The sequence below is a fragment of the Tympanuchus pallidicinctus genome, unplaced genomic scaffold, assembly GCF_026119805.1.
Source record: "Tympanuchus pallidicinctus isolate F22 unplaced genomic scaffold, pur_lepc_1.0 scaffold2, whole genome shotgun sequence".
In the NCBI taxonomy this organism is placed as follows: Eukaryota; Metazoa; Chordata; class Aves; order Galliformes; family Phasianidae; genus Tympanuchus; species Tympanuchus pallidicinctus.
This window is the reverse complement of record NW_026294721.1, coordinates 51,931,528-51,949,967: the sequence shown is the minus strand read 5'-3', so window position 1 is coordinate 51,949,967 and position 18,440 is coordinate 51,931,528. Positions and strand designations below refer to the sequence as shown.

General features: G+C 47.8%; 2 protein-coding genes and 1 long non-coding RNA gene across 9 annotated transcripts in view; 2 read left to right on the top strand and 1 right to left on the bottom strand.

The window, feature by feature from the left end:
• Window positions 1-18,440, top strand: part of ETNPPL (ethanolamine-phosphate phospho-lyase) — a 339,765-nt gene that overhangs the window by 236,296 nt on the left and 85,029 nt on the right. The gene's annotated exons all lie outside the window — the stretch shown is intronic.
• Window positions 1-18,440, top strand: part of LEF1 (lymphoid enhancer binding factor 1) — a 54,019-nt gene that overhangs the window by 8,733 nt on the left and 26,846 nt on the right. For all 5 annotated transcript variants that reach the window (XM_052681777.1, XM_052681779.1, XM_052681776.1 and 2 more), the window contains exon 4: window positions 16,763-16,895. In XM_052681777.1, coding sequence (XP_052537737.1) covers window positions 16,763-16,895 — 133 coding nt within the window. The remainder of the gene's footprint in view (window positions 1-16,762; window positions 16,896-18,440) is intronic.
• Window positions 3,746-8,358, bottom strand: LOC128080015 (uncharacterized). 3 transcript variants are annotated; one of them, XR_008206439.1, is made up of 3 exons: window positions 8,273-8,358; window positions 7,537-7,844; window positions 3,746-6,587 (listed from the first exon to the last, which is right to left on the bottom strand). It is a non-coding gene; the product is annotated as an uncharacterized LOC128080015 (long non-coding RNA). The 3 variants fall into 3 exon arrangements; XR_008206437.1 differs by lacking the exon at window positions 8,273-8,358 and adding an exon at window positions 8,022-8,251; XR_008206438.1 differs by lacking the exon at window positions 8,273-8,358 and adding an exon at window positions 8,022-8,251 and having other exon boundaries at window positions 3,746-5,601.

The window sequence follows — 18,440 nt, the reverse complement described above, 5'->3', positions numbered from 1 at the left end:
TATTTTTACTTCAGCCTTTAGGCTTGAAAAAACATGTGCATAATCAGTTCATTTTGTGTGGTCTAGGCTATAAAAATGCCCCCTCTGTTCTTTCCATATGAAAAACGTGTTTTTAATTTTGGGGAACTTATATAATTTTCTGTGCTTTCTTTTGTATTTCAGATTGAAAACAAATGCTGCCTTCCCCTAACTTTGCATGTTCCAATTACGGAGTTGTGAAAATAAGTCATCCCTCAGCTTTTGTTACTTTAAAACAGCTATCGGTGATGTCAGAGTCAATACTAAAAGCATTAAGAATGCTGGCAGAATGTAATGCAGCTGCAATCCAACATGATGTTGGAAATGGGGTTGAGAGCATAAAGGCTTTCCATATTCCCAGGGCGCACAACTGCTCGCGGCCTTGGCTTTGATCTCTTCAAAGGCTGCTGCCTCCTCCTCGATGGAGAGACTTGGCTGCCACTCGCTCGCATTGAAAAAAGGCAGAGGTCTCTATTCAGGCAGAAATCAATCACTGTGCAGGAACAATTATGTGTAATTCAACCATCATGAAAACAGGACGAGATTATGGGTTTGTTACCTGAGTGACTGCGTGGAGATGGGGAGCAGCGGACACTGGCGTCCCGCTGGCACGCTGCATCTCGGTGACAATTAGGGACGTGCGAGCGGTGCAGCGGGCGGGGGCGGCGGGATGACAAATGCTGGTCACGCCGTCCAGCAGAGCAGAAAATGAGGTTACAATTGGGAGATAATGTTTGCATATGTAACCATATTTCAGCAAGCTGGGCAACTTCAGGGAGCGGAGTAGATGGGGTATCGTAAACAGCACCACTGTGCGCGGCGAGCTCTGCGACCTCCCTCGGTGTGAGAAACCCGGGCCAGCACGTCCTAATGAGCTGCCTGCTGGACGCAGCCTGAGGGCAAGAATTTCCTAAAAGAAGCCAGCTCCAGCCCTGAGGGCAAAGGGAGCACATGGGAGCGGGTTAGCGCACCGTCCCCTCCCTCTGCCTTCCCTCGTTGCAGGGGATTTGTTTCGCCTCGCGGCAGCGCATCCCCAAACACAGCGTTCTCGGATTTGCATGGCAACGTTTTGGCAGTAGTAGACTGCCAGGGGTGTGACATGACGGTCAAAATATCTTCTGATTTATAATGGCCTCCTTTAATTAGGAACTTGGTGCTTTTTTTGCACCAAGTGAGCAATGGCGCACTGTCTATTAAAAAGGGAAAGAACCGGCGTGCGTAGTATCAGCCACGGGAATATTTATTTCAAGTGTTATTGCCTATAAAGTCTTAAAATAGTTTTCCTCCCAAAAAGGCAAAATAAAACACAGATGACTGATTATAGAATGGTATCCCTGCTCAGCTCGGTACATAGGACACGCTTCACCTTTTATACTGCTCATGCCTAGACATCAGAGGCACAAGAAGCTGCTTTGAGTTACAGATCTTCAAACAATAAGTCAAAACAAAAAATCAATCCCTCTAGTCCCTGGGTGCAGTTAGCTAAAGATAAAAGAGAAAAATAAAGTTATGCTAAAGCAGATAGAGGAAAGGAACAGATATGCCAAGGAAACACAGAGGACAAGTGCAGAGCTGAAGTGGGCCCAGTGTGAGCCAACATCAATGAATTTTTATCTTATCAAAAAGTTTTAGGGTTGCCAGTTCATTTCAGACTGAATCACTCTGCTCCAGGGTTGCCTGGAGCCTTGCCTTCAGCACAAGCTGCTCTCCCCACCCTCACACACCTCCTGCATGCCCCTAAATACCGAGGCAGGGGGCTAGGCTGTGCCTCTCCCTCCCTGCAAAACCGCTGCAGACTGCAGCAGTGAACTGAGGGCTCTGAAAAATCCCTTCAAAGATGAACTGTGATTTCTGATTAAATGTTTGGTGAAAAATGTGGAATCTCAAACAAAAACAATGAAGGCATTTTCTTATGGTGATATGTTCCCACTTCCCCCTGCCTTGCTGTGCATTTTAATGGTATAGGGATGTTTTTAACATAGGGAAAAAAAAAGAGCAGTCTTGTTTATCTTTTTTGATCATTGGCTGATTCATTATATTTTTGATGCCAGCTGTCTTGACTGAATCGAGCACATGGCTCAAGCCTTTGCCTACAAGGAGGAGAGCATCACACCCCATGGCCCTGATATGTGTCTGGATAGATCCAAGAACACAGAACTAGTTGGGAACACTGATTGGTAGAGGTGGGAAGTCTGACTGATGTCAATCACGGGACGGCAGATCAGACAGGGACATGTCATGGCCGTAAACAAAGTGCAGGGGACCAGCAGATGTGCTGGGCTGGAGGTGCTGATGCTTGGTGCTGCTGTTGCTGTGGGTTTGAGGGGATTTCAGAGAGCTGCTTGCTAACCTGCTGCTGGCTCTTCTCACTTCAGGCTGCTCTGAGAGAAATGTATGTCACACTTTTCTGTGTAAACAATGACATCAGCTGCTATAGAGATGTTTATGGGATTGCGAACTGAAAGGAGAAGAGTTAATTAATGAGCATAGATGTTACTGTGAGATATGGTGTGAGAGATGAGGCCCACAGTGTGAAAAACCAACACCTTCCATCTGATTTCCGTAAGCTGGAAGTTGCCCCACACAGCATAAATGCTCACTCAGTTCAAAAAAAAAGAAACAACAACATGTAAAGATGTGTAGCTTGATATCTAATCCCATTCATCCCTGTGTCGATTAAAGAGGTCAAATAAAGAGAATTGCTTTGTTTTTTTTAGTAGCTGTCCCCTGGGTTGCCAGCAGCAGGGTTTGAGCTGGGGCTGGAGCTGTCACGCCAATGCCAGCCTGTTTCTTCTGGTCCCACTGGTTGGTGACATTGTCTGGGCAGAACATCATGTGTGCTGCAAAAGTGCAAGCAGCTCTGCGGCTTGGCAATGGAAATGCCAGGTGTGGGACGTGCTGCTTGCTGACTGAGGGAGAAACTGTGGTAGGGACAGCTGATGCCTAGGCAGAGAGCAGAAGGTCATGACAAAATGAGAAATCCTGTACAGAAAAGACATGTGGTGCCTTCTGATCTTGTTTCCTTCCTGAAGGATGCAAAGCACAAGTTTTGAAACGTGCTGGTTTGAAGCAGGATGAACCAGGAGGCTTTCAGCCAAGCCTGGGGCCGGGGCTCAATCAGCCAAACCTGAAGCGGAAGGTGCTGTAGCCAACCCTGCAGAGTGCTTTGCTTGTTTTTGTTTGATGCCTGCACTTTGCGGACACAAAGGAGCGAATGGAGCTGTGGGCTTCTTCTGCCCAGGGTGCAGGGCACTGCCTGGCCACTGTGGTGAGCACCAGCTGCCTGCCTTCTCTGTTTCAAACCTGGAGATGGAGTGTCACAGAGGAATGTGCTTGCTGGCCTTGTGCTTCTCAGCATGAGGCTTTTCTCCCTTCGTCTTTCTCAACCTGGCCATGCCAAATGTCCCAACAACAGCAGAGCAGTAACACTCCTCATTTAGGGCACCTCACTGAAGCACTTGCATTTCAACAGCACAGACGCAACTCTGATGTGCTGAAGGACACTATGGATGCCCCATAGTATGTGTTCCTCTCTGAAGAAGACAGCCAGGCCGGGACCCCTGGAAGGGCACCTGGACAGGTGGTGGCTGCTGGTAGACACATCTGTGACTTGTCTTCACCAGAGCAGACAGAGCCCTGGGGGGATGTGTTGGCTCAGAGACCTGTCCCAGTGCAGCCCAGCCTGCAATAGGAGGCAGATGTTTGCAGAGTGTGTTATGGAAATCAGACTAGTCAAAACTTGACTGGCCTACAGTAATGCTCCTCTCCTCACAACAGTGGCAGCTGAGTTTTCTTTGGCCGGAGGTAGGAAAGAATTGCTGTGCTGGGCTACATTCCGGGCTGCAGCCTGAATGAGGCAGCCAGGGCCTGCCCTGCCATTCCCAGTCCTTGATATGCCCAGGACACCCCATGCAGGCTTCCCATCCCCATCCTCTTGTCCAAGCCCCATGGGAGCAGTAGCGATGATGGCAGGATTGTGCAGCTGTCAATTTGCTTGTCTGCCCACGCCAGCAGCTCACGCGACACCCTACCACATCCAGCGTGGCCCCAAGCACACAGTCACCTGCCAGCACCCTGCAGTACAGTTCAGCAGGGATTGCTAGCGTGCACTGCACCACCAGCTTTTTGGGGCTGGGCATAAGGGAGGCCATCTCCAGCACTCCCCTGGCAGCCTGAGCAGCTGGACCTGCAGAAGTATTGAATTAGCTTTGTTATACTGCTGATCTGGAATAATTACTGGTGTAAGCCGATGCAGTCCCATTATTGCTGATGGGATTGTGGCTCTTCATGTCACAGGTGAATTGGGCTCAATTAACTGGAGCTGTGGTCTTAATTAGATGCTCTTCTCTCCAAGTCTCCTTGCAGAGGTGGGACATCCGTTCCACCTCACCGCCCTGCAATCCCCTGAGAGGAGATTGCTGCACGTTTCCCTGGGTACAACACAGCATTCTCACCTGGGGAACAGGACCCATCACAAGGCCATGCCCATCTGCTGGAGGGGCCCTTCCTAAGTCACCACTTGCTCCACTAAATATAGCACCTCCTGGGCTCTATTTCTGGCACACATTTTAGGCGCCGGGAGCCCTATGGGATCCCCACTGCTGAGCGTGGCAGGAGAAGCAGCAGCTTCCTGAGGGCCTGCGTCCTTCCCTGCCAGGAAGGATGTGCTTGGGACGGAAAGCTTGCGTGGGGCTGCCTGGCCGGCTGCTGCCAGACAGACGGTGTGACAGCTGATGGCTGTCTCCTCCCCAGCTAACCAAGAGTTCCTTCCTCTGCCTGCTCAAAGCTTCTTTTCCATTTTGCCCCTCTTGAAAAGCTCATGAGAAAGTAGCCAGCTGAACTCCTCTGCTTGCCAATGACACAGCTATTGGGACAAGACTAAACATGTGGTTGAGGGCTGGTTGGGTGCACAGACTCCAGCAAACCCCTCTCAAACCACTTCCCTCTGTTGCCCTGGGACTCGTCAGGGTCGTTGTCGCTACCCTTCGCGTGTCAGCTTGTGAGCCGGAAAGTGCCTGCAGATAGCAAGGAAGGGACCAGCAGCTGGAGGCCCCAGCAGTGCTTGGGGATGGTGGAGGTCGTGTTTTCTCACGGCCTTGCCAGAGTCCTCGCACTGGGAAGTTGAGGAGCTGTGGGCAGCTGCAGGGGCTGCTTGTCTCCAGCTGGGCTCCCCAGGAGTGCAGGTCAGTGCTCCGTGCTGATGCCCCATGCTTTACACTCATTTTCTTGGCTGGGCATTGCTTTGAACTCTTGCTGTAGATGCTCATCCTGCAGACGTTCTAAAATTACATTTTTGGAGGCTTGCTTGGGCTGAGGGGGGACGGTGCTTCCAAAGGATCCTCAGGAAAGGGTTGCTTGAGCCGTCTTGCCTGTAATCCGCCGGCCTTAACAAAGGACCCCTCATTTCTCAGCAAGTGTGCAGGTGCGAGACTGGTGCTTAACGCCCTGGGGTCTGCGATACCAAAACATGCCTGTCACTGCTTGAAGGGCAGGCACAGAGGAAGATGCTGTTATTTTGGTTTGCAATGGTTGCTTCGCTGCCGAGATAAGCTGTGGTGGGTGGCATGCACATCAGACGCTACCCTGCACTCAAAAAACAGAAAACAAACAAAACTGAGATAAGCATTGCTTTAAGGAAGATCAAAAACTTGTCTGTGTTTTTCCTCGCCGTGGGAGAACTATGGTCCTACCACCAGATCAAATGCAGGTTAGTGTAGTGTTGTGTGTATACACAATGCTCTTGTGCAGAAAAGTGGCAAATGAACACTGTTACCAAGAGGATATGACAGGTTTGTTGTGCATCATCTCGCTGACACGCCAAGAAAACACTCTGAAAAAGTTACTTGTGTTTCGATGCAGATGCTCAAACATTCCCACACAGCAGTGGGAGGCAGGGAGATGGCTGTTTCAGGTAGGAAGGGCACAAAACTTGTTTCTGATTACTTTGTCTTCTTTAGTAGACGGTGCATTGTTGCTTTCTCAGCCTGCTTTGTTTTCATTTCACCAGGGCTTTGCTGGAGCAGCAGCTCCTGTCTGCACTCAGTTAATTACATACCTCCTGATGCACTTTCAGCCCTGTCACCCCAGATGGGTCAAAACCCAATGGTTGGATGAAAGCACAGTACTGCTGAGCTGTATTTTCTTGCTGAAGGCTTATGTGCATCTTCCTTTCACTTGCATAGCTTGCATACATCGGGCTGCTCTCTGCTGCTATTGCTGTGGACTAAGTAACTCTCTAAACTTAGCTCTGATCCCAGCCATCTTTCCCTGGAGATGCACGCTGCTTCTTTCTTCCGCAGTTGCCAACAGGCAGGTTGCATTCATCCCACGTATCCAAGATCCTCTGATGGTGCTTGGTGACATCCCTGCTTCCTTGAGCGTTGCTCCGGTGCATTGGAGGAGCAACGCTCCATGGCTTGGGGAGCTGCCACTGGGAGGGCACACAGGCAGCTCTCCTCTCTCAGTGAATTCCTGTGCCAGCTGGGTAATGGGGGGAGATTAATGACTGCCTTGGAAGCCAGTTATCCAGCATGCCGGCCGGAGGGCAAGCATCGTGATAGTTGCAGCAGCTGGTTTGGAAAGGAGGGAAATGAAGGGAAGATAAAATTGCACGCCCAGAATGCCAGGGTAGCCTGTGTTCATGCTTTGATGTCTTCTCCCTCCACACCCTCCTGTGGGTTAAAAATGAAACTAGACTGCATTTATAATGGGTGTGTGAATATCTGTATTTAGCTGCAGCAAGCAAGCTTTTGGGCTAGAGCCTCATGTGTGTGTGTGTGGTGTTGGAGAGATGCAGCTGGGAGTGAGGCAGGGAGCCTTCTGTGCCCTGCTGTGGGGACACACAGACACACACCCATCAATCCCACTGTTTCAGATCCGCAGCCTAACAAATCCCAACAGGCATGGATGCAAGAGGAGACAAGCGGAGACTCAGCACCCTTTTGTTCCTCCTTAATGGTGCTGAAGGTTGTAGGTCAGCATGCAGGCTCCCCCTGCCCCTCTTTGTGACCACAGTCAGACTGGTGGCCAGGACAGTGACTCCACACAATAAACAGACAGCAGCAAACCCACCTCAAATTCCCTGGAACCGATGTGTACAACTGGAAAAGCAGGGCTGAGAGACTGGAAGGAACAGCACCCTCCTTCTGCCAAGGCACTTCTGAGTGTGCAAACAGGAGCTCCTCCAGCCTGCCGGCTGCACACCAGAAGGCGGCTTGGGCGAACAGAGCTGCTCCTGCTATTGTGCAACACCACTGCATCCACTTCTGCACGGCGTGCTTTAATCAGCAGCCCTCCCTCTGGCCCCCAGGCCTCAAAATTCCACAAAACCCAATTAACAGAGATGAGAGAACTCCAGCATGTATACATATGAAATTTCAGAAGGCTAAAGAGGAGACTCCTAATACCATAAAGCCTGCCCTAAAGTAAAATTTGCATCTAAATCTACATAGCTAACCCCTGCAAGGAAGACAGGATCGTTGAGTACACTGCTTCCCCCCTAGGTAAGGGGTAACTTACCCAGGTTTTGTTGGATTTGACTCCAGTCAGTTTGCAGCCAGGTAGCACTGCAGAGCTGATGCAGCACCAGCCCTAGCATGAGGTGCCAGCCCTGCATGCAGCACAGCTGCCTCTATAGGAGAGCAGCAGCTCTGGAGGATCAGGAGAACTTCTCCTGGTGAGCAGCCCAATGCAGAGTGCTTATACAGGCTCATTAGGGGAAGTATTAAAGACTGAGCTAATTAGCACCCACCAATTCAGTGCATTGAGCCCAGGTGTTTTGTGCTTTGTTGACCCAATGGTATACTGGCTTGTTCAGGTTGCCTGCCCTGAGAAAAACAAAAAACAAAACAAACAAAAAACTCAGCAAAGGCAGTCCTTTTATAGTACAGGTTAAATGTTCAGAGAGGAACTGATGAAATAAATGACTTAGCCCTTCCAGATCAATCCTTTGTTTTACCATCTCGTCTGTTTCAGATACACAGTTTCTCCTTCTATTGTCCTACCTGTGGCTTAATTGCATACTAATGCTTCTGTGGCTGTGCTCATTTTTGAATCTTCATATGCATGCCTTCAGTAAGAATGGCACACCTCTTCAACAGGGAGAAGCCAGGTGAGAGCTGATACCCCTTGCTCAAATTCCTCCAGAAGCACAGCACAGCCCCTGGCAGGGCAGGGGGATCAGGCAGCGTGCTGGCAGCCCAGGTAAGCGCTTCACTGCCAAAACACGAGGCCTCAAAGCTGCTTTTTTTATTACCTCCGGATTCTGCAGAGGGCTCGTTATCTCACGCCGCGAGCCAGCATGATCAAAGCCCCAGGAAAGGTCAGGCATTCCTGCAGGAGCCACACTCAACCAACACTCCCCCGGCCCACAACACCTCCTGAAATCCTTTATCTCACTAACAAGCCAGCCTACGGATTAGCCAGCCCTGCCTCAGCTTGATGGTGAGAGCACCCAACACCTGGCCTGGGTTTTCTGAAGAGAAGAGTGTTTTTTTCTTTTATTCTTTATGATTTTGTTTTGTGAAGGAGGCAGAGTTTCCTTCCCCCACCTTAACGCAGGGGAGCTCGATGCTGAGAAAAAGATGTATCTCCATGCCACGCCGAAGAACCTGATTTTCTCACCGTGTCGGCTTCTGGTGTAGCGCACAAAGTGACACAAATGGTGAATTGAGAAATCCTGCACCTGAAAAGTCATCCGTGGCACCTTCCAGTGAGAGGGTGTTGCTCTCTCAGTGCTTGACTGGCCTGTTAGCCCACAAGAACACAGTTGTCACCCTCTTCCCCTGCCACTCTTGGAGGTGCAGGAGAGTGTAACTTGCAAGGAAAATCCAACTATCCCTAATAACGGGGCAGTGGTAAACTTCAGAAGTGCCTCTTCTACCACATAATCCTTGCATAGTGTTGGAGGTTCACTTGAGGCTGGACTGCGGAGCGACCCCTTGTCACAGGCAGGGTGCTGTGAGCAGCCGTAGGACCATCTGGAGGGGTGATTTACGGGGGGCTCAGGCAGTCTGGCAATTCAGGCTCTCTTTTACGATGTTTAGACTTTTACCCGTGTTATAAAGTGCAGCACAGGCTTTTTATGAGGATTTAGGTGCCTGCTGCACAAAGCTCAGGCTGTGGGTTGGGTGTTGTTTTTTTCTTTTAAGAATGACTTTAAATTTTAAAGGGCAGCTCTTGAATTAAAAAAAAAAAAAAAAAATCAAGTCTAGCAGCAGGCAGGAATATCCCACGCAGGATTTAAAAGGCATCATGTGCATTGTGCATACCAGCAGCAATTTTTAAGCCCGCTGGCACCTTCCCAGGGGCGAGCATAGAGGCCAAAGCAAAGTTGGAGGAGATCCAGCCCTGCCATCAGTGGGAGAGACATTTTGGGTCTGGAGGACCCACATTTGGGTCACACAATTGTGTTTTGGCAGCTCTCAGAGGCTGACTTAGCACCATAGCTGACACAGGAACATCCCTTGAAGCCTGCTTGGTTGGCTTCTCGTGGGTCTGGTACCCACAGCTGAGCATCATACCTGGTTTGTACAAAGTGTGTGCGCATTCAAAGTGTTTGAAGCTCTGCTTCTTTACCCTTGTGCTTCACCCCACTCGTTCTCTGCTCATTCTGAGCTGTATACTGTGATTACACTTCTAGCTACACTCACAATTTTGTGTTTCCCTGGTGTTGAGATCCTTCAACAGGATGGGACAGATCCAGAAAATTAAGCTAGTAGTTTTTGAGCATTTCTGTTTGTACTAAGGTAATCTTTCATGATATGGCAGAGAAATAATTTCTGTTACGACCTTCTTCTGATGGTTCAAATAACCTGTCTCAGAGACATCCTGTTTCTGGAGGGCCCCATTGCGTTAATTCCTATTAAAATTGGTTTTGCCTTCTGTGGAACAGTACTGCAGAAATTAAGTACTTGCAAATGCGTTTTACCTCCAGATATATGTTGCTGTTTGAATTTTCAATCCTAGTGAAGCTTTAGCAGACTGCTACTTTTGGCCTAATCATTTGTACGTTTTTAGGGATTTTTTTTTTCTTAGTTTAAAAATGAATATTTTATTTTAAGCCTTTGGACCATCTTGCCCACATCCAGTGATGGATGTCTAATGAGATGACTTTTTACCTCCACTAAATGGTTATATTGTTTGCGCTGATGTATGCTAAGACTTGATGCATTAAATCTTTGGTCATTAGCAGATGCCATTAGCAGAAAAGTCCAAATCACTTAGAGCTGTGACTTAAGACTTTTCATTAAAACCTGAATTTGCATGTTATTGGATAAATCTGTTAATACGGTTTAGCTGGACTCAGAGAAGTTACTTGAAAACTTTTTTCCAGTGGGTATGCAGGGTCAGCAGTGCCTGGGAGCCTTAACGTTTCGAAAATGACCCCTCTGGTGCTTGCTTTGTACCCCACTGTATGCTGGGTGACCCTTTGTTATTTCAACTGTGTAAGGGCCACCACACTCTAAAATCCAGTTGCAGGGGCTTTTCACTGCTTGACAGTATATGGATGGCCCTTCCTGGACCTGGTGTCAGGCAGGGTTGGCCACAGCAAAAATTTGTCCATGTGGGGAGGAAGCTTGCCAAGCACAAGGACTGGCTGAAACATCACTGATGTAGTCAGAGTCTCCACTCTTCCATTTTTACATCCATTTTCATCTTGTTTTCTTGGATTCCCCATTTTTAGAAGGCAAAGGAAGTAGGATTGCTTCCACAAGTGCCAGTTACATTGGGTATTGTGGGCAGTCAACTTGGTCTCTGCTGTGCTGGACGTAAGCAGGTACTGTCCAGTCAGCCTTTCTGCTGCAAACTCAGGTGCAGCGAAGCAGCTCTTGGACACATACTAGTGTGCCAGGTGCTTCCACAGCTCTTTGAGTCCTCATTCTTGCCTTCATGAGACGAGAGCATCTCTTCTTAAAAAAAGTCCCTGTTCAAAGAAAAGTTGGCCTTTTTCAGGCTTCTTGGTCTCCATTATGGCACGTGGCATTGAGTAAGCCGTGATACGGACTTGATGTAAACATGTACTTGGGAGTGGTCTTATTTCAAACCGTTTTCATCCACTGTGTGTGTCATAATGAAAGGCATTGCCTGGTCAGTCACAGGGACACGAGACGGGGCTTTTTGTGGGACAGCAGGAGCCTTGGCCTGCATCCTGTGGGACGCAGAGAGGCCAGTGAGGAAGAGTCGCCTCATCCTGTGACGCACATCGTGGCCCCAGCAGGAACACCAGCCCTCAGGGCTGTCCTCTGGCCACTCACTCCCACACCAAGTTCACATATTTATCCAATTGGTGATGTCTCATTTGGTGAAAAGGTTTCCAAGCTCAGTTTGGGTGCTGGAGGATGCAGAGGACTGCCCATGTTGAATGCTGGACCAGAGCTTGTGCAAGAGCATGGTGTCAGCTTTGTGAAAACATCACAGTGTTCGTGTTCACCTTGGCCAACAGAGAATAGAGAGGGCTATGAACAGTGGAAAGTGATGGGAAAAAATCCTTTTTGGCAGTCCCATTTATTTACAGCATACTTAGCAGAAGAGGTATGCTTGCAGCTGCTGAGTATGTGATTTACTGTTGCAAATTAATGCATGTTTGGTGTGGGTCTCTTTGCACTTATATACATCGGGAAAAAGAAGAACCATGCAGGGTGGACAAGGTTGAATGACCATCGTGTGGGAACGGGAGCTCAGAATGAGCAGTGGCCTGTGAAGTTGAGCAGCATTTGCTGGGAACCAGTGAACATCGGAGAGACCTCATTGCTGCATTGGAGAATGAAATCAAACAACACAAAACGTTTTAACAGCAAAAGCTTTCCAAGCAAGTCTGCGGCTTTGCTGGCGATTTCATGCCCTATCAGTTGTTAGTGAGTATTTCTAAAACTAATGGGCCATGCGACGTTAGGCATAATCTGTACACATGTGCACTGGCAGCCTGCAAATAGCAGCAGGCTTGTCCTCTCCATGAGCAGGCTGGGAAGCAATGCCCGGCTCCCTGTGCGGTGCTGCAGCACCTCGGGTCTCCCTATAGCCTTCCAGAGCAGGTGAGAACAACAAATTAAGGAGTCGCGAGAGAGAAGAAAACTGAGATAGCAGGGGATTTCTAATCAAGTTATTTTAATGCTGGGTGTGCTTTAATCACTCGCTTAATGGCAGTGCTTAATGAACACTTGAAATAAAGCATATTTCTGTCAGAGATTCAACAGCCATGTTTTTAAAGATGTCTTGAGGGAACTCAACTGTTCATTACAACTTTTTGGCAAAAAGCAGGCAGAGTTGTGCTATTATTAATTTCCAAGATGGAAAAGGATGAAAAAATAAAGTTGCCAAAAGAAGACTGTAGAGAAGCTATTAGTTTTTACACCAATGTCACGATTAACCTGAATCATGTCACTGATTATAATGCATCTAGATAGATGTTTAACCCAGTTTTTATCAAATCCCATTCACTCTTGTCTTTGCAGCACTCCCCTGGCTGCTGTATTTGGGCTTTCATTGCGTTTCAACACTTTGCACTTTAAGCAGAGCAGTTTGCCCTTTGTCTGTGGGCATCCCTGTACACTGCCTACATTTTAGTGTGATGCACCAGGCATCACACTAAGCAGTGCGAGCAGTGCGAGCTCCAGTCCAGAAAACAGCCCAACATCACTGGGATGCACTTTGCCACCTTTCTGGGCTGAGTACCATGACTGTCATGACACCAAAACAGGAGGGATCGGCAAAATAAATACTCCCCGTGCTGGGAGAAGAGCAAAAGACTGACTCTTTTATTTGTCTTCTGTAGGTCAGAATATTGCTGAGCCCCTGTTACCAAGGGGGTGATTCAGGTGGTGCTTTCAGGTGAGGTTGGAAGCAAGGCTGCAGATGTCTACCTTCATACCTGCTATCTCATTTGTTCTGCTGCAGTGTCTAGTTGGAGAAGGTTTTGAAAATTAAACATAAAGCAGTCTCTTCTGTCAAGAGATTAGAAGGAGGCTGGCTTTATACATAGAACTATTTGCTGTAAATAAGTGGCTTGGGAATGAGGGGAACAATCCAACCTCTTTATATCAAGCTTGCTGCTCCTCTGCAGAGTTGTTCACAGAAGGAGATTGTACACCAGTTCCCAGGAAGGTGACAAATTATAATTGCAGTTATTGCTGGCATTGATTATCTGTTTCATCTACGAGTAACAAGTTCTGGCCAGAACACCTTCCACATCCAGTGCCGGTCCATGACAGCACATCTTCTCACACGGGCCTGGTTTTCGCACTGCTCCCAAACCATGCTCTTCTTCCTTTTGCATTTCTACTGCAACAGCTGGTCATCAAAGGCTTAAACTCAGAGTCAGTTTAGCCATTAAAATGCTATCGCTATTTTGAGACAGCAACTGAAACTGCCATCTCTGTGTTTGATAAGTCCTTCTGTCTAAGAATGATTTCAGGGCTCTAGAAAGAAGAAATTAAATAGGCTAAAAAATGCACAGATTTTCCTCATGTTTTTTCAGGCTAAGGTATCCTCAAATCCTCCAGCAAGTCATTGGTCCTCTGGTACTTGCTGTAGCAGGAGTGGGAAGGGTTGTGTTTTCTGTTGTTGGGTGTTTGATAGAGCTATCTGCTATTGTGTTTTCTTCTCTCAGCGTAATGTTTGCTGTTAAAAACCTGAAGCCTTCCTTTTCAGGAAGAAAAGGGAATGTGTACATTTGGCTATGTGGATCTGCTTGTCTTCTGCCTTAAGAATTCTTGTTGCGTTGTTTCTTTGTGTTGTTTCTGGTGTTCTTGTTGTTACTGTTGTTGCTGTTGTTTTAATTTGGCTATTTTAGCTTGAACTGAGACCACCTGCCAGTTCCCATTCGGGACCCACAACTTGTTGACAGCAGAGGACAAGTAATGAACTGGGGACATTTGGGGTCTTTTTAGAGGCAGATCAACATTTAAAAGAAAAACAAGAAGAAAGAACTGTTTCGAGTGTTGCTTTCAGCCTTTTGTTCTACCTTCCAGCTGGGCTGGAGCACTCCCTTGCTGGGACAACCTGATGGTGGGAGCAGCGGTGAGGTGTGACGGTGACCACATGGGACATGGACTACGTGCCCCACCACCAGCAGCACGGCTGCCTGCGTGGCTCTGCAGAGCTGGCAGGGCTGCGCGCTCCATCTCCCTCTGCACACCAGCTGGAACAAATGGTCCCTGCTGCAGCCTGCCTGCCCAGTGCTGACCCACAGGCATTTTTGCCATGGCTTGCTCAGGCTTTTTATAGTTTTTGCACACTTGTTGCATATAGGATACCTTACAGCTTTTAGCTAGATGTTTGGGGAGGTGGGTGGGTTTTTTTAATTATTTCTTTCTTTTTTTTTTTTTTTTGGTAGTCTCACGTTTCTTCAGAAGCATTTAAAAAATGAGAAAAAACCATGGCGAGGTGCCTCAATATGTAACAGAAGGTCTTTGGGTTCATACACCAACGGGTTCTCAGCCTCCAAGATGAGAACACCCTGTTTTGTTTTGTTTCGTTTCATTTCCCAGAATTGCAGATCTTGAGCGTGGCTGCACATTCTCACTTTCCTTTCTGGGGCATGTGCGGAGGGTTGCACCCGGAGCTAAATGAAGCCTTTGGTGTTAGGCCGCTTTTGGAGAGACGTGTGACTTCTTCAGACTGCTCTGGACATCGGATTGCATCCTCTGCTGCTCTGCAGTGTTTCTGTAGGCTGCTTTAGGTACCAGAGTGCACCAAATTATTACGTTTTGATGTATGGTTGCTTGCGGGAGCAGGAGGAAGCCCACTGACAAAGAAAACAGAGCTTGGTGGAAACCTCATCACATAACCTTCTCATATGTGAGCCCAACGTAGGACTTTGGCCATAACAATCAGCCATGAAAAGCTTCTGGGGTGGTAAAACCTGGAGAAAAAAACAAGGGAAGAATGGACATCAACAAGCAGATCGCCTGCTTTGGCTGACTTGCAGGGCAGGTGTGAGATCAGCACTGATGGAGTCCACGGGGCTTTTAAAAATAAATCAGTTTCTGGCCCAGGCCAGAGCTTCCATTGTTATCATTGTTCTATTTTATTTTGCAGGCTCTGGCTCTGCAGACCCCAAATGCTGCTGATGGAAACACAGCCCCTTTCTGTGTTAATTTTAAGCCTGCTAACAAGCGGATTGCTTTTCTCCTCACTTCTCACGGTTCTCTCACGTTGAAAACCACAGCCATGGGCTTAGGGGATAAGGTGCCAAGAAGTAGAAAATAAAACCGAATCTGCTGGATGCTGAGGAGTGAGGGGTGCCCAAATTGGTTTACTGCGAGGACAACAGGCAACTGCTGAAAGCAAGCTACCCTGATACCACAGGCATGCATGACAGTTACAGCCAATATAATGCAAAATGTTAATTACTAAAATTTGAGAAATTAATGCTGATTAGCAGCTGTGTGTGTGACCTAAATACATCTGTTCCTTGATCTTTATTCATAATGTACAGTTTATTGTTGATAAAGTAATTGCTGAATGGTGGGCTGGCCCTTGAGTCTCGCAGCTAAAGACCGAGGCCTGATGTGTAAATCAGCTGAAATTTGTTGGCGTCTGTTTTGGTTGCATGTATACAGATTGGGAAGATGAACAGCAGCCTGCACTATCGCCTTTACAACTCAACTCATACATATTATTGAGAATTCATATTGCTTTTATTATTTGGTCGCAAAAACAGACCTAATGCTTGTTGGCTTTAAAACACCTACCAGTGCTGCTTTCTCTCTCCGTCTTGCAAAATATAAGACAAGGCCAAAGCTTAAATTAAAATCCTCAGGTTCTTATCTCTTTCCTACAGGAAAGCAAATCTGTGTTGAAAACCGTAAAATTAAGAGGAGAGCAAGGATAGCATAATTTAGCAAAAATTCATGGCACCAGATTCTGAGCTATATGACTGGAGGGATAGGTCAGACATTAAGAAGATACTGCCTGCTAATGCAAGTTCCTTAAGGTGGTGCTCTGGAAACAAGGAAAGCAGAAAATGCAGCACTGCTTCCCATTTGCTCCTTCTTCGTCTGCTCCTACCAGCCTTAACAATAAATTGAGCTGTCCATGGAATGGCCCTCCTGGTTTTAGAAGTCCAGAGAAATCCTTGGTGTGGCGTTGGAGCATTGTCACTATGTCTATTCGTGCCAGGATTTGAATAGTGAGACTCAAATTTAATTTCATTCGGTTCCTAAATGATTTCTTTTTTCTTCTGTTAATTCACAGTTCCTGACAGGCTGTCCTCGCTGAGATTTATCAGCGGTTTTCTCTGAAGGCCTATTTCTTTTTTTTTTATTATTATTTTTTTTCTCCTTTTTTATTTTATTAAAGATCTGTTTGTGGCATAATTGTTTTAGCCAAGGGGAAGGGTGGCGGGATGGAAACAAGGAGTGCCTCTTAGTGCTGGGATCGTCGCTGCGGTTCATCCTGCTGTGGGAACAGCGACTTTTGTCTCATGCAGCACTACTGCAGAAGCACCATGTTGGCACAGAGGAGCCCTGCTGCCTTGCAGGCTTGATTCACGAGTGCGGTTTGTGGGAATATAGGCTGGCAGTACCCGCTTTGGGGCCCCACTGGGTGTTTTTAGTGCTTTGGTCCCTCCCTGGGTGAGGTGGTAAATCTTTGTGGCTCTCCCTGGGGTAGTCAGCGGTCTCCTTCCCAAACAGCCCCTCCAGAAATGCCACTGCCAGCCCCTTCTAGCTTCAGTCATACCATTATGTAAAAACTGTATTTTGGAAGCCACACCTCGCTAATGCTGTTTTCCCTTCTCTTGCAGTCCAACAAGGTGCCAGTGGTACAGCCCTCTCATGCAGTTCACCCTCTCACACCCCTTATCACCTACAGCGATGAGCACTTTTCCCCGGGCTCCCACCCATCTCACATCCCCTCCGACGTCAGCTCCAAGCAAGGTGAGCCTGTACTGCTGGGGGGCTTTGCTTTTCATGTTTCAGAGCGAGGGCTCCCACCATGTGTGCCCACTTTCTGTTCTGCTGTGATGCTGGTATTTAGCTTGGCTGTTTAAATCTTCATGCTCTTCCTAATGTGATAATTCTGGCTTGTTTTACTCGTCAGAGCCTTTTAAAATCTCAATAAGCAGCGGCCAGTCCTCACCACCCCCTGTTGTGCCTGAGGCTTGCAGCATGCAGACACAGAAACAGCAATCATCCCTCGCTGTCCCGAAAACTGGGGAAAAGCACCTCAGTTCTGCTGTTATCAAAACCTTTTCTTTTTTTAAATCAAAATTGCTTTTTATGTTCTCATATTCTTGCTTTCTGAATTCTTCTATATAATAATTGACATAACGGTAGTCTAACCACCGTCACCCAACGAGAGGCTTTTTTAGTTCCGACTTTCCCTGGATGCCTTGTTTTTGTGTTGGACTTGCTATGCTGGTAATAATTTGGGCTACCTCCAGAAAATACCATAGACATGTGGCTGTCTGGTTATTTTCCTTCACTCCAGCCTGCAGATGCACGTATAATTCTTTTTTGAGAGAAGACGAAGCAAATGGAGACCTCATGTCCTCATTTGTCTTCCTTCTTCATGTGAGTGCCCAGGAGGAGGACACTGGTGGTCATTCCTTGAGGCCTCATGGGTGCTGTGTGAGTTAGACTGTGGGATTTGTACCCCACAGCTGCAGCTTGTGAGCACAGGAAGTTTTGGCTTATTGAACAACGGGGCATCATTTTCCTCCTCATCTCCTGCAGACCCAACCAGGAGGCCTCATTTGTGCTTACTGCCTGTCTTCCTTTTCTGCTTTGTTTCACTCTCTCCCTGCCCAGCCCATCTCTCATGCGGAGCTCTGGTATTTCCAAACAGGCTCTTGAGTCCTCCTCTTAGCGTCTGGCAAAGATGCCAATGGACAATGTGGGCCGGAGGCTTTTGCTTTTTTTTTTTGCTGCCATGGTCTTCTTGATGTGTGTGGTCTTCCCATGCTCCCATCCCAGCACCACAAGCGTGTCTCAGCAGCTGCAGTGAAGTGGTCCACGCCATTGCTGCTGAGGGAATATTTTCCCTCAGGTCCTCTGCCAGATGCCTCCAACCATTGTTTCTGTCCTCGCCTCCCAGTGTGGGGCTGGAGCAAGACACTGCCTCGCTACCCCAGCCCCAATGCTGGGGGTCCCACAGCGGCTCGCCCCCAGCATTGCCTCTCTTACCATGGGTACTTCGGGATGGACACGTGGCTCCCACCTTTCCATAGGCAGTCAGTTCATTCTTCCCTTTCGTCTTTATTGCTTTTAACCCTCCTGAGAGCAAATCTGGTTTCGGACAGTGCTGGCTGTGGGGCTGCTTCACATTTTCCTCCTGGACATCAGGTAGCTGGTGTTTCTCCATAAAAGGCCTGAAGTTTTGTGCACTAAGCCAGAGAGCACAGAGTCCTCACCATGGGTCAGAAATGTGCATTTTGGGGAAGGAACAGCAGCCCTTCTCTTCACACACAGTTTGGTTGAGTA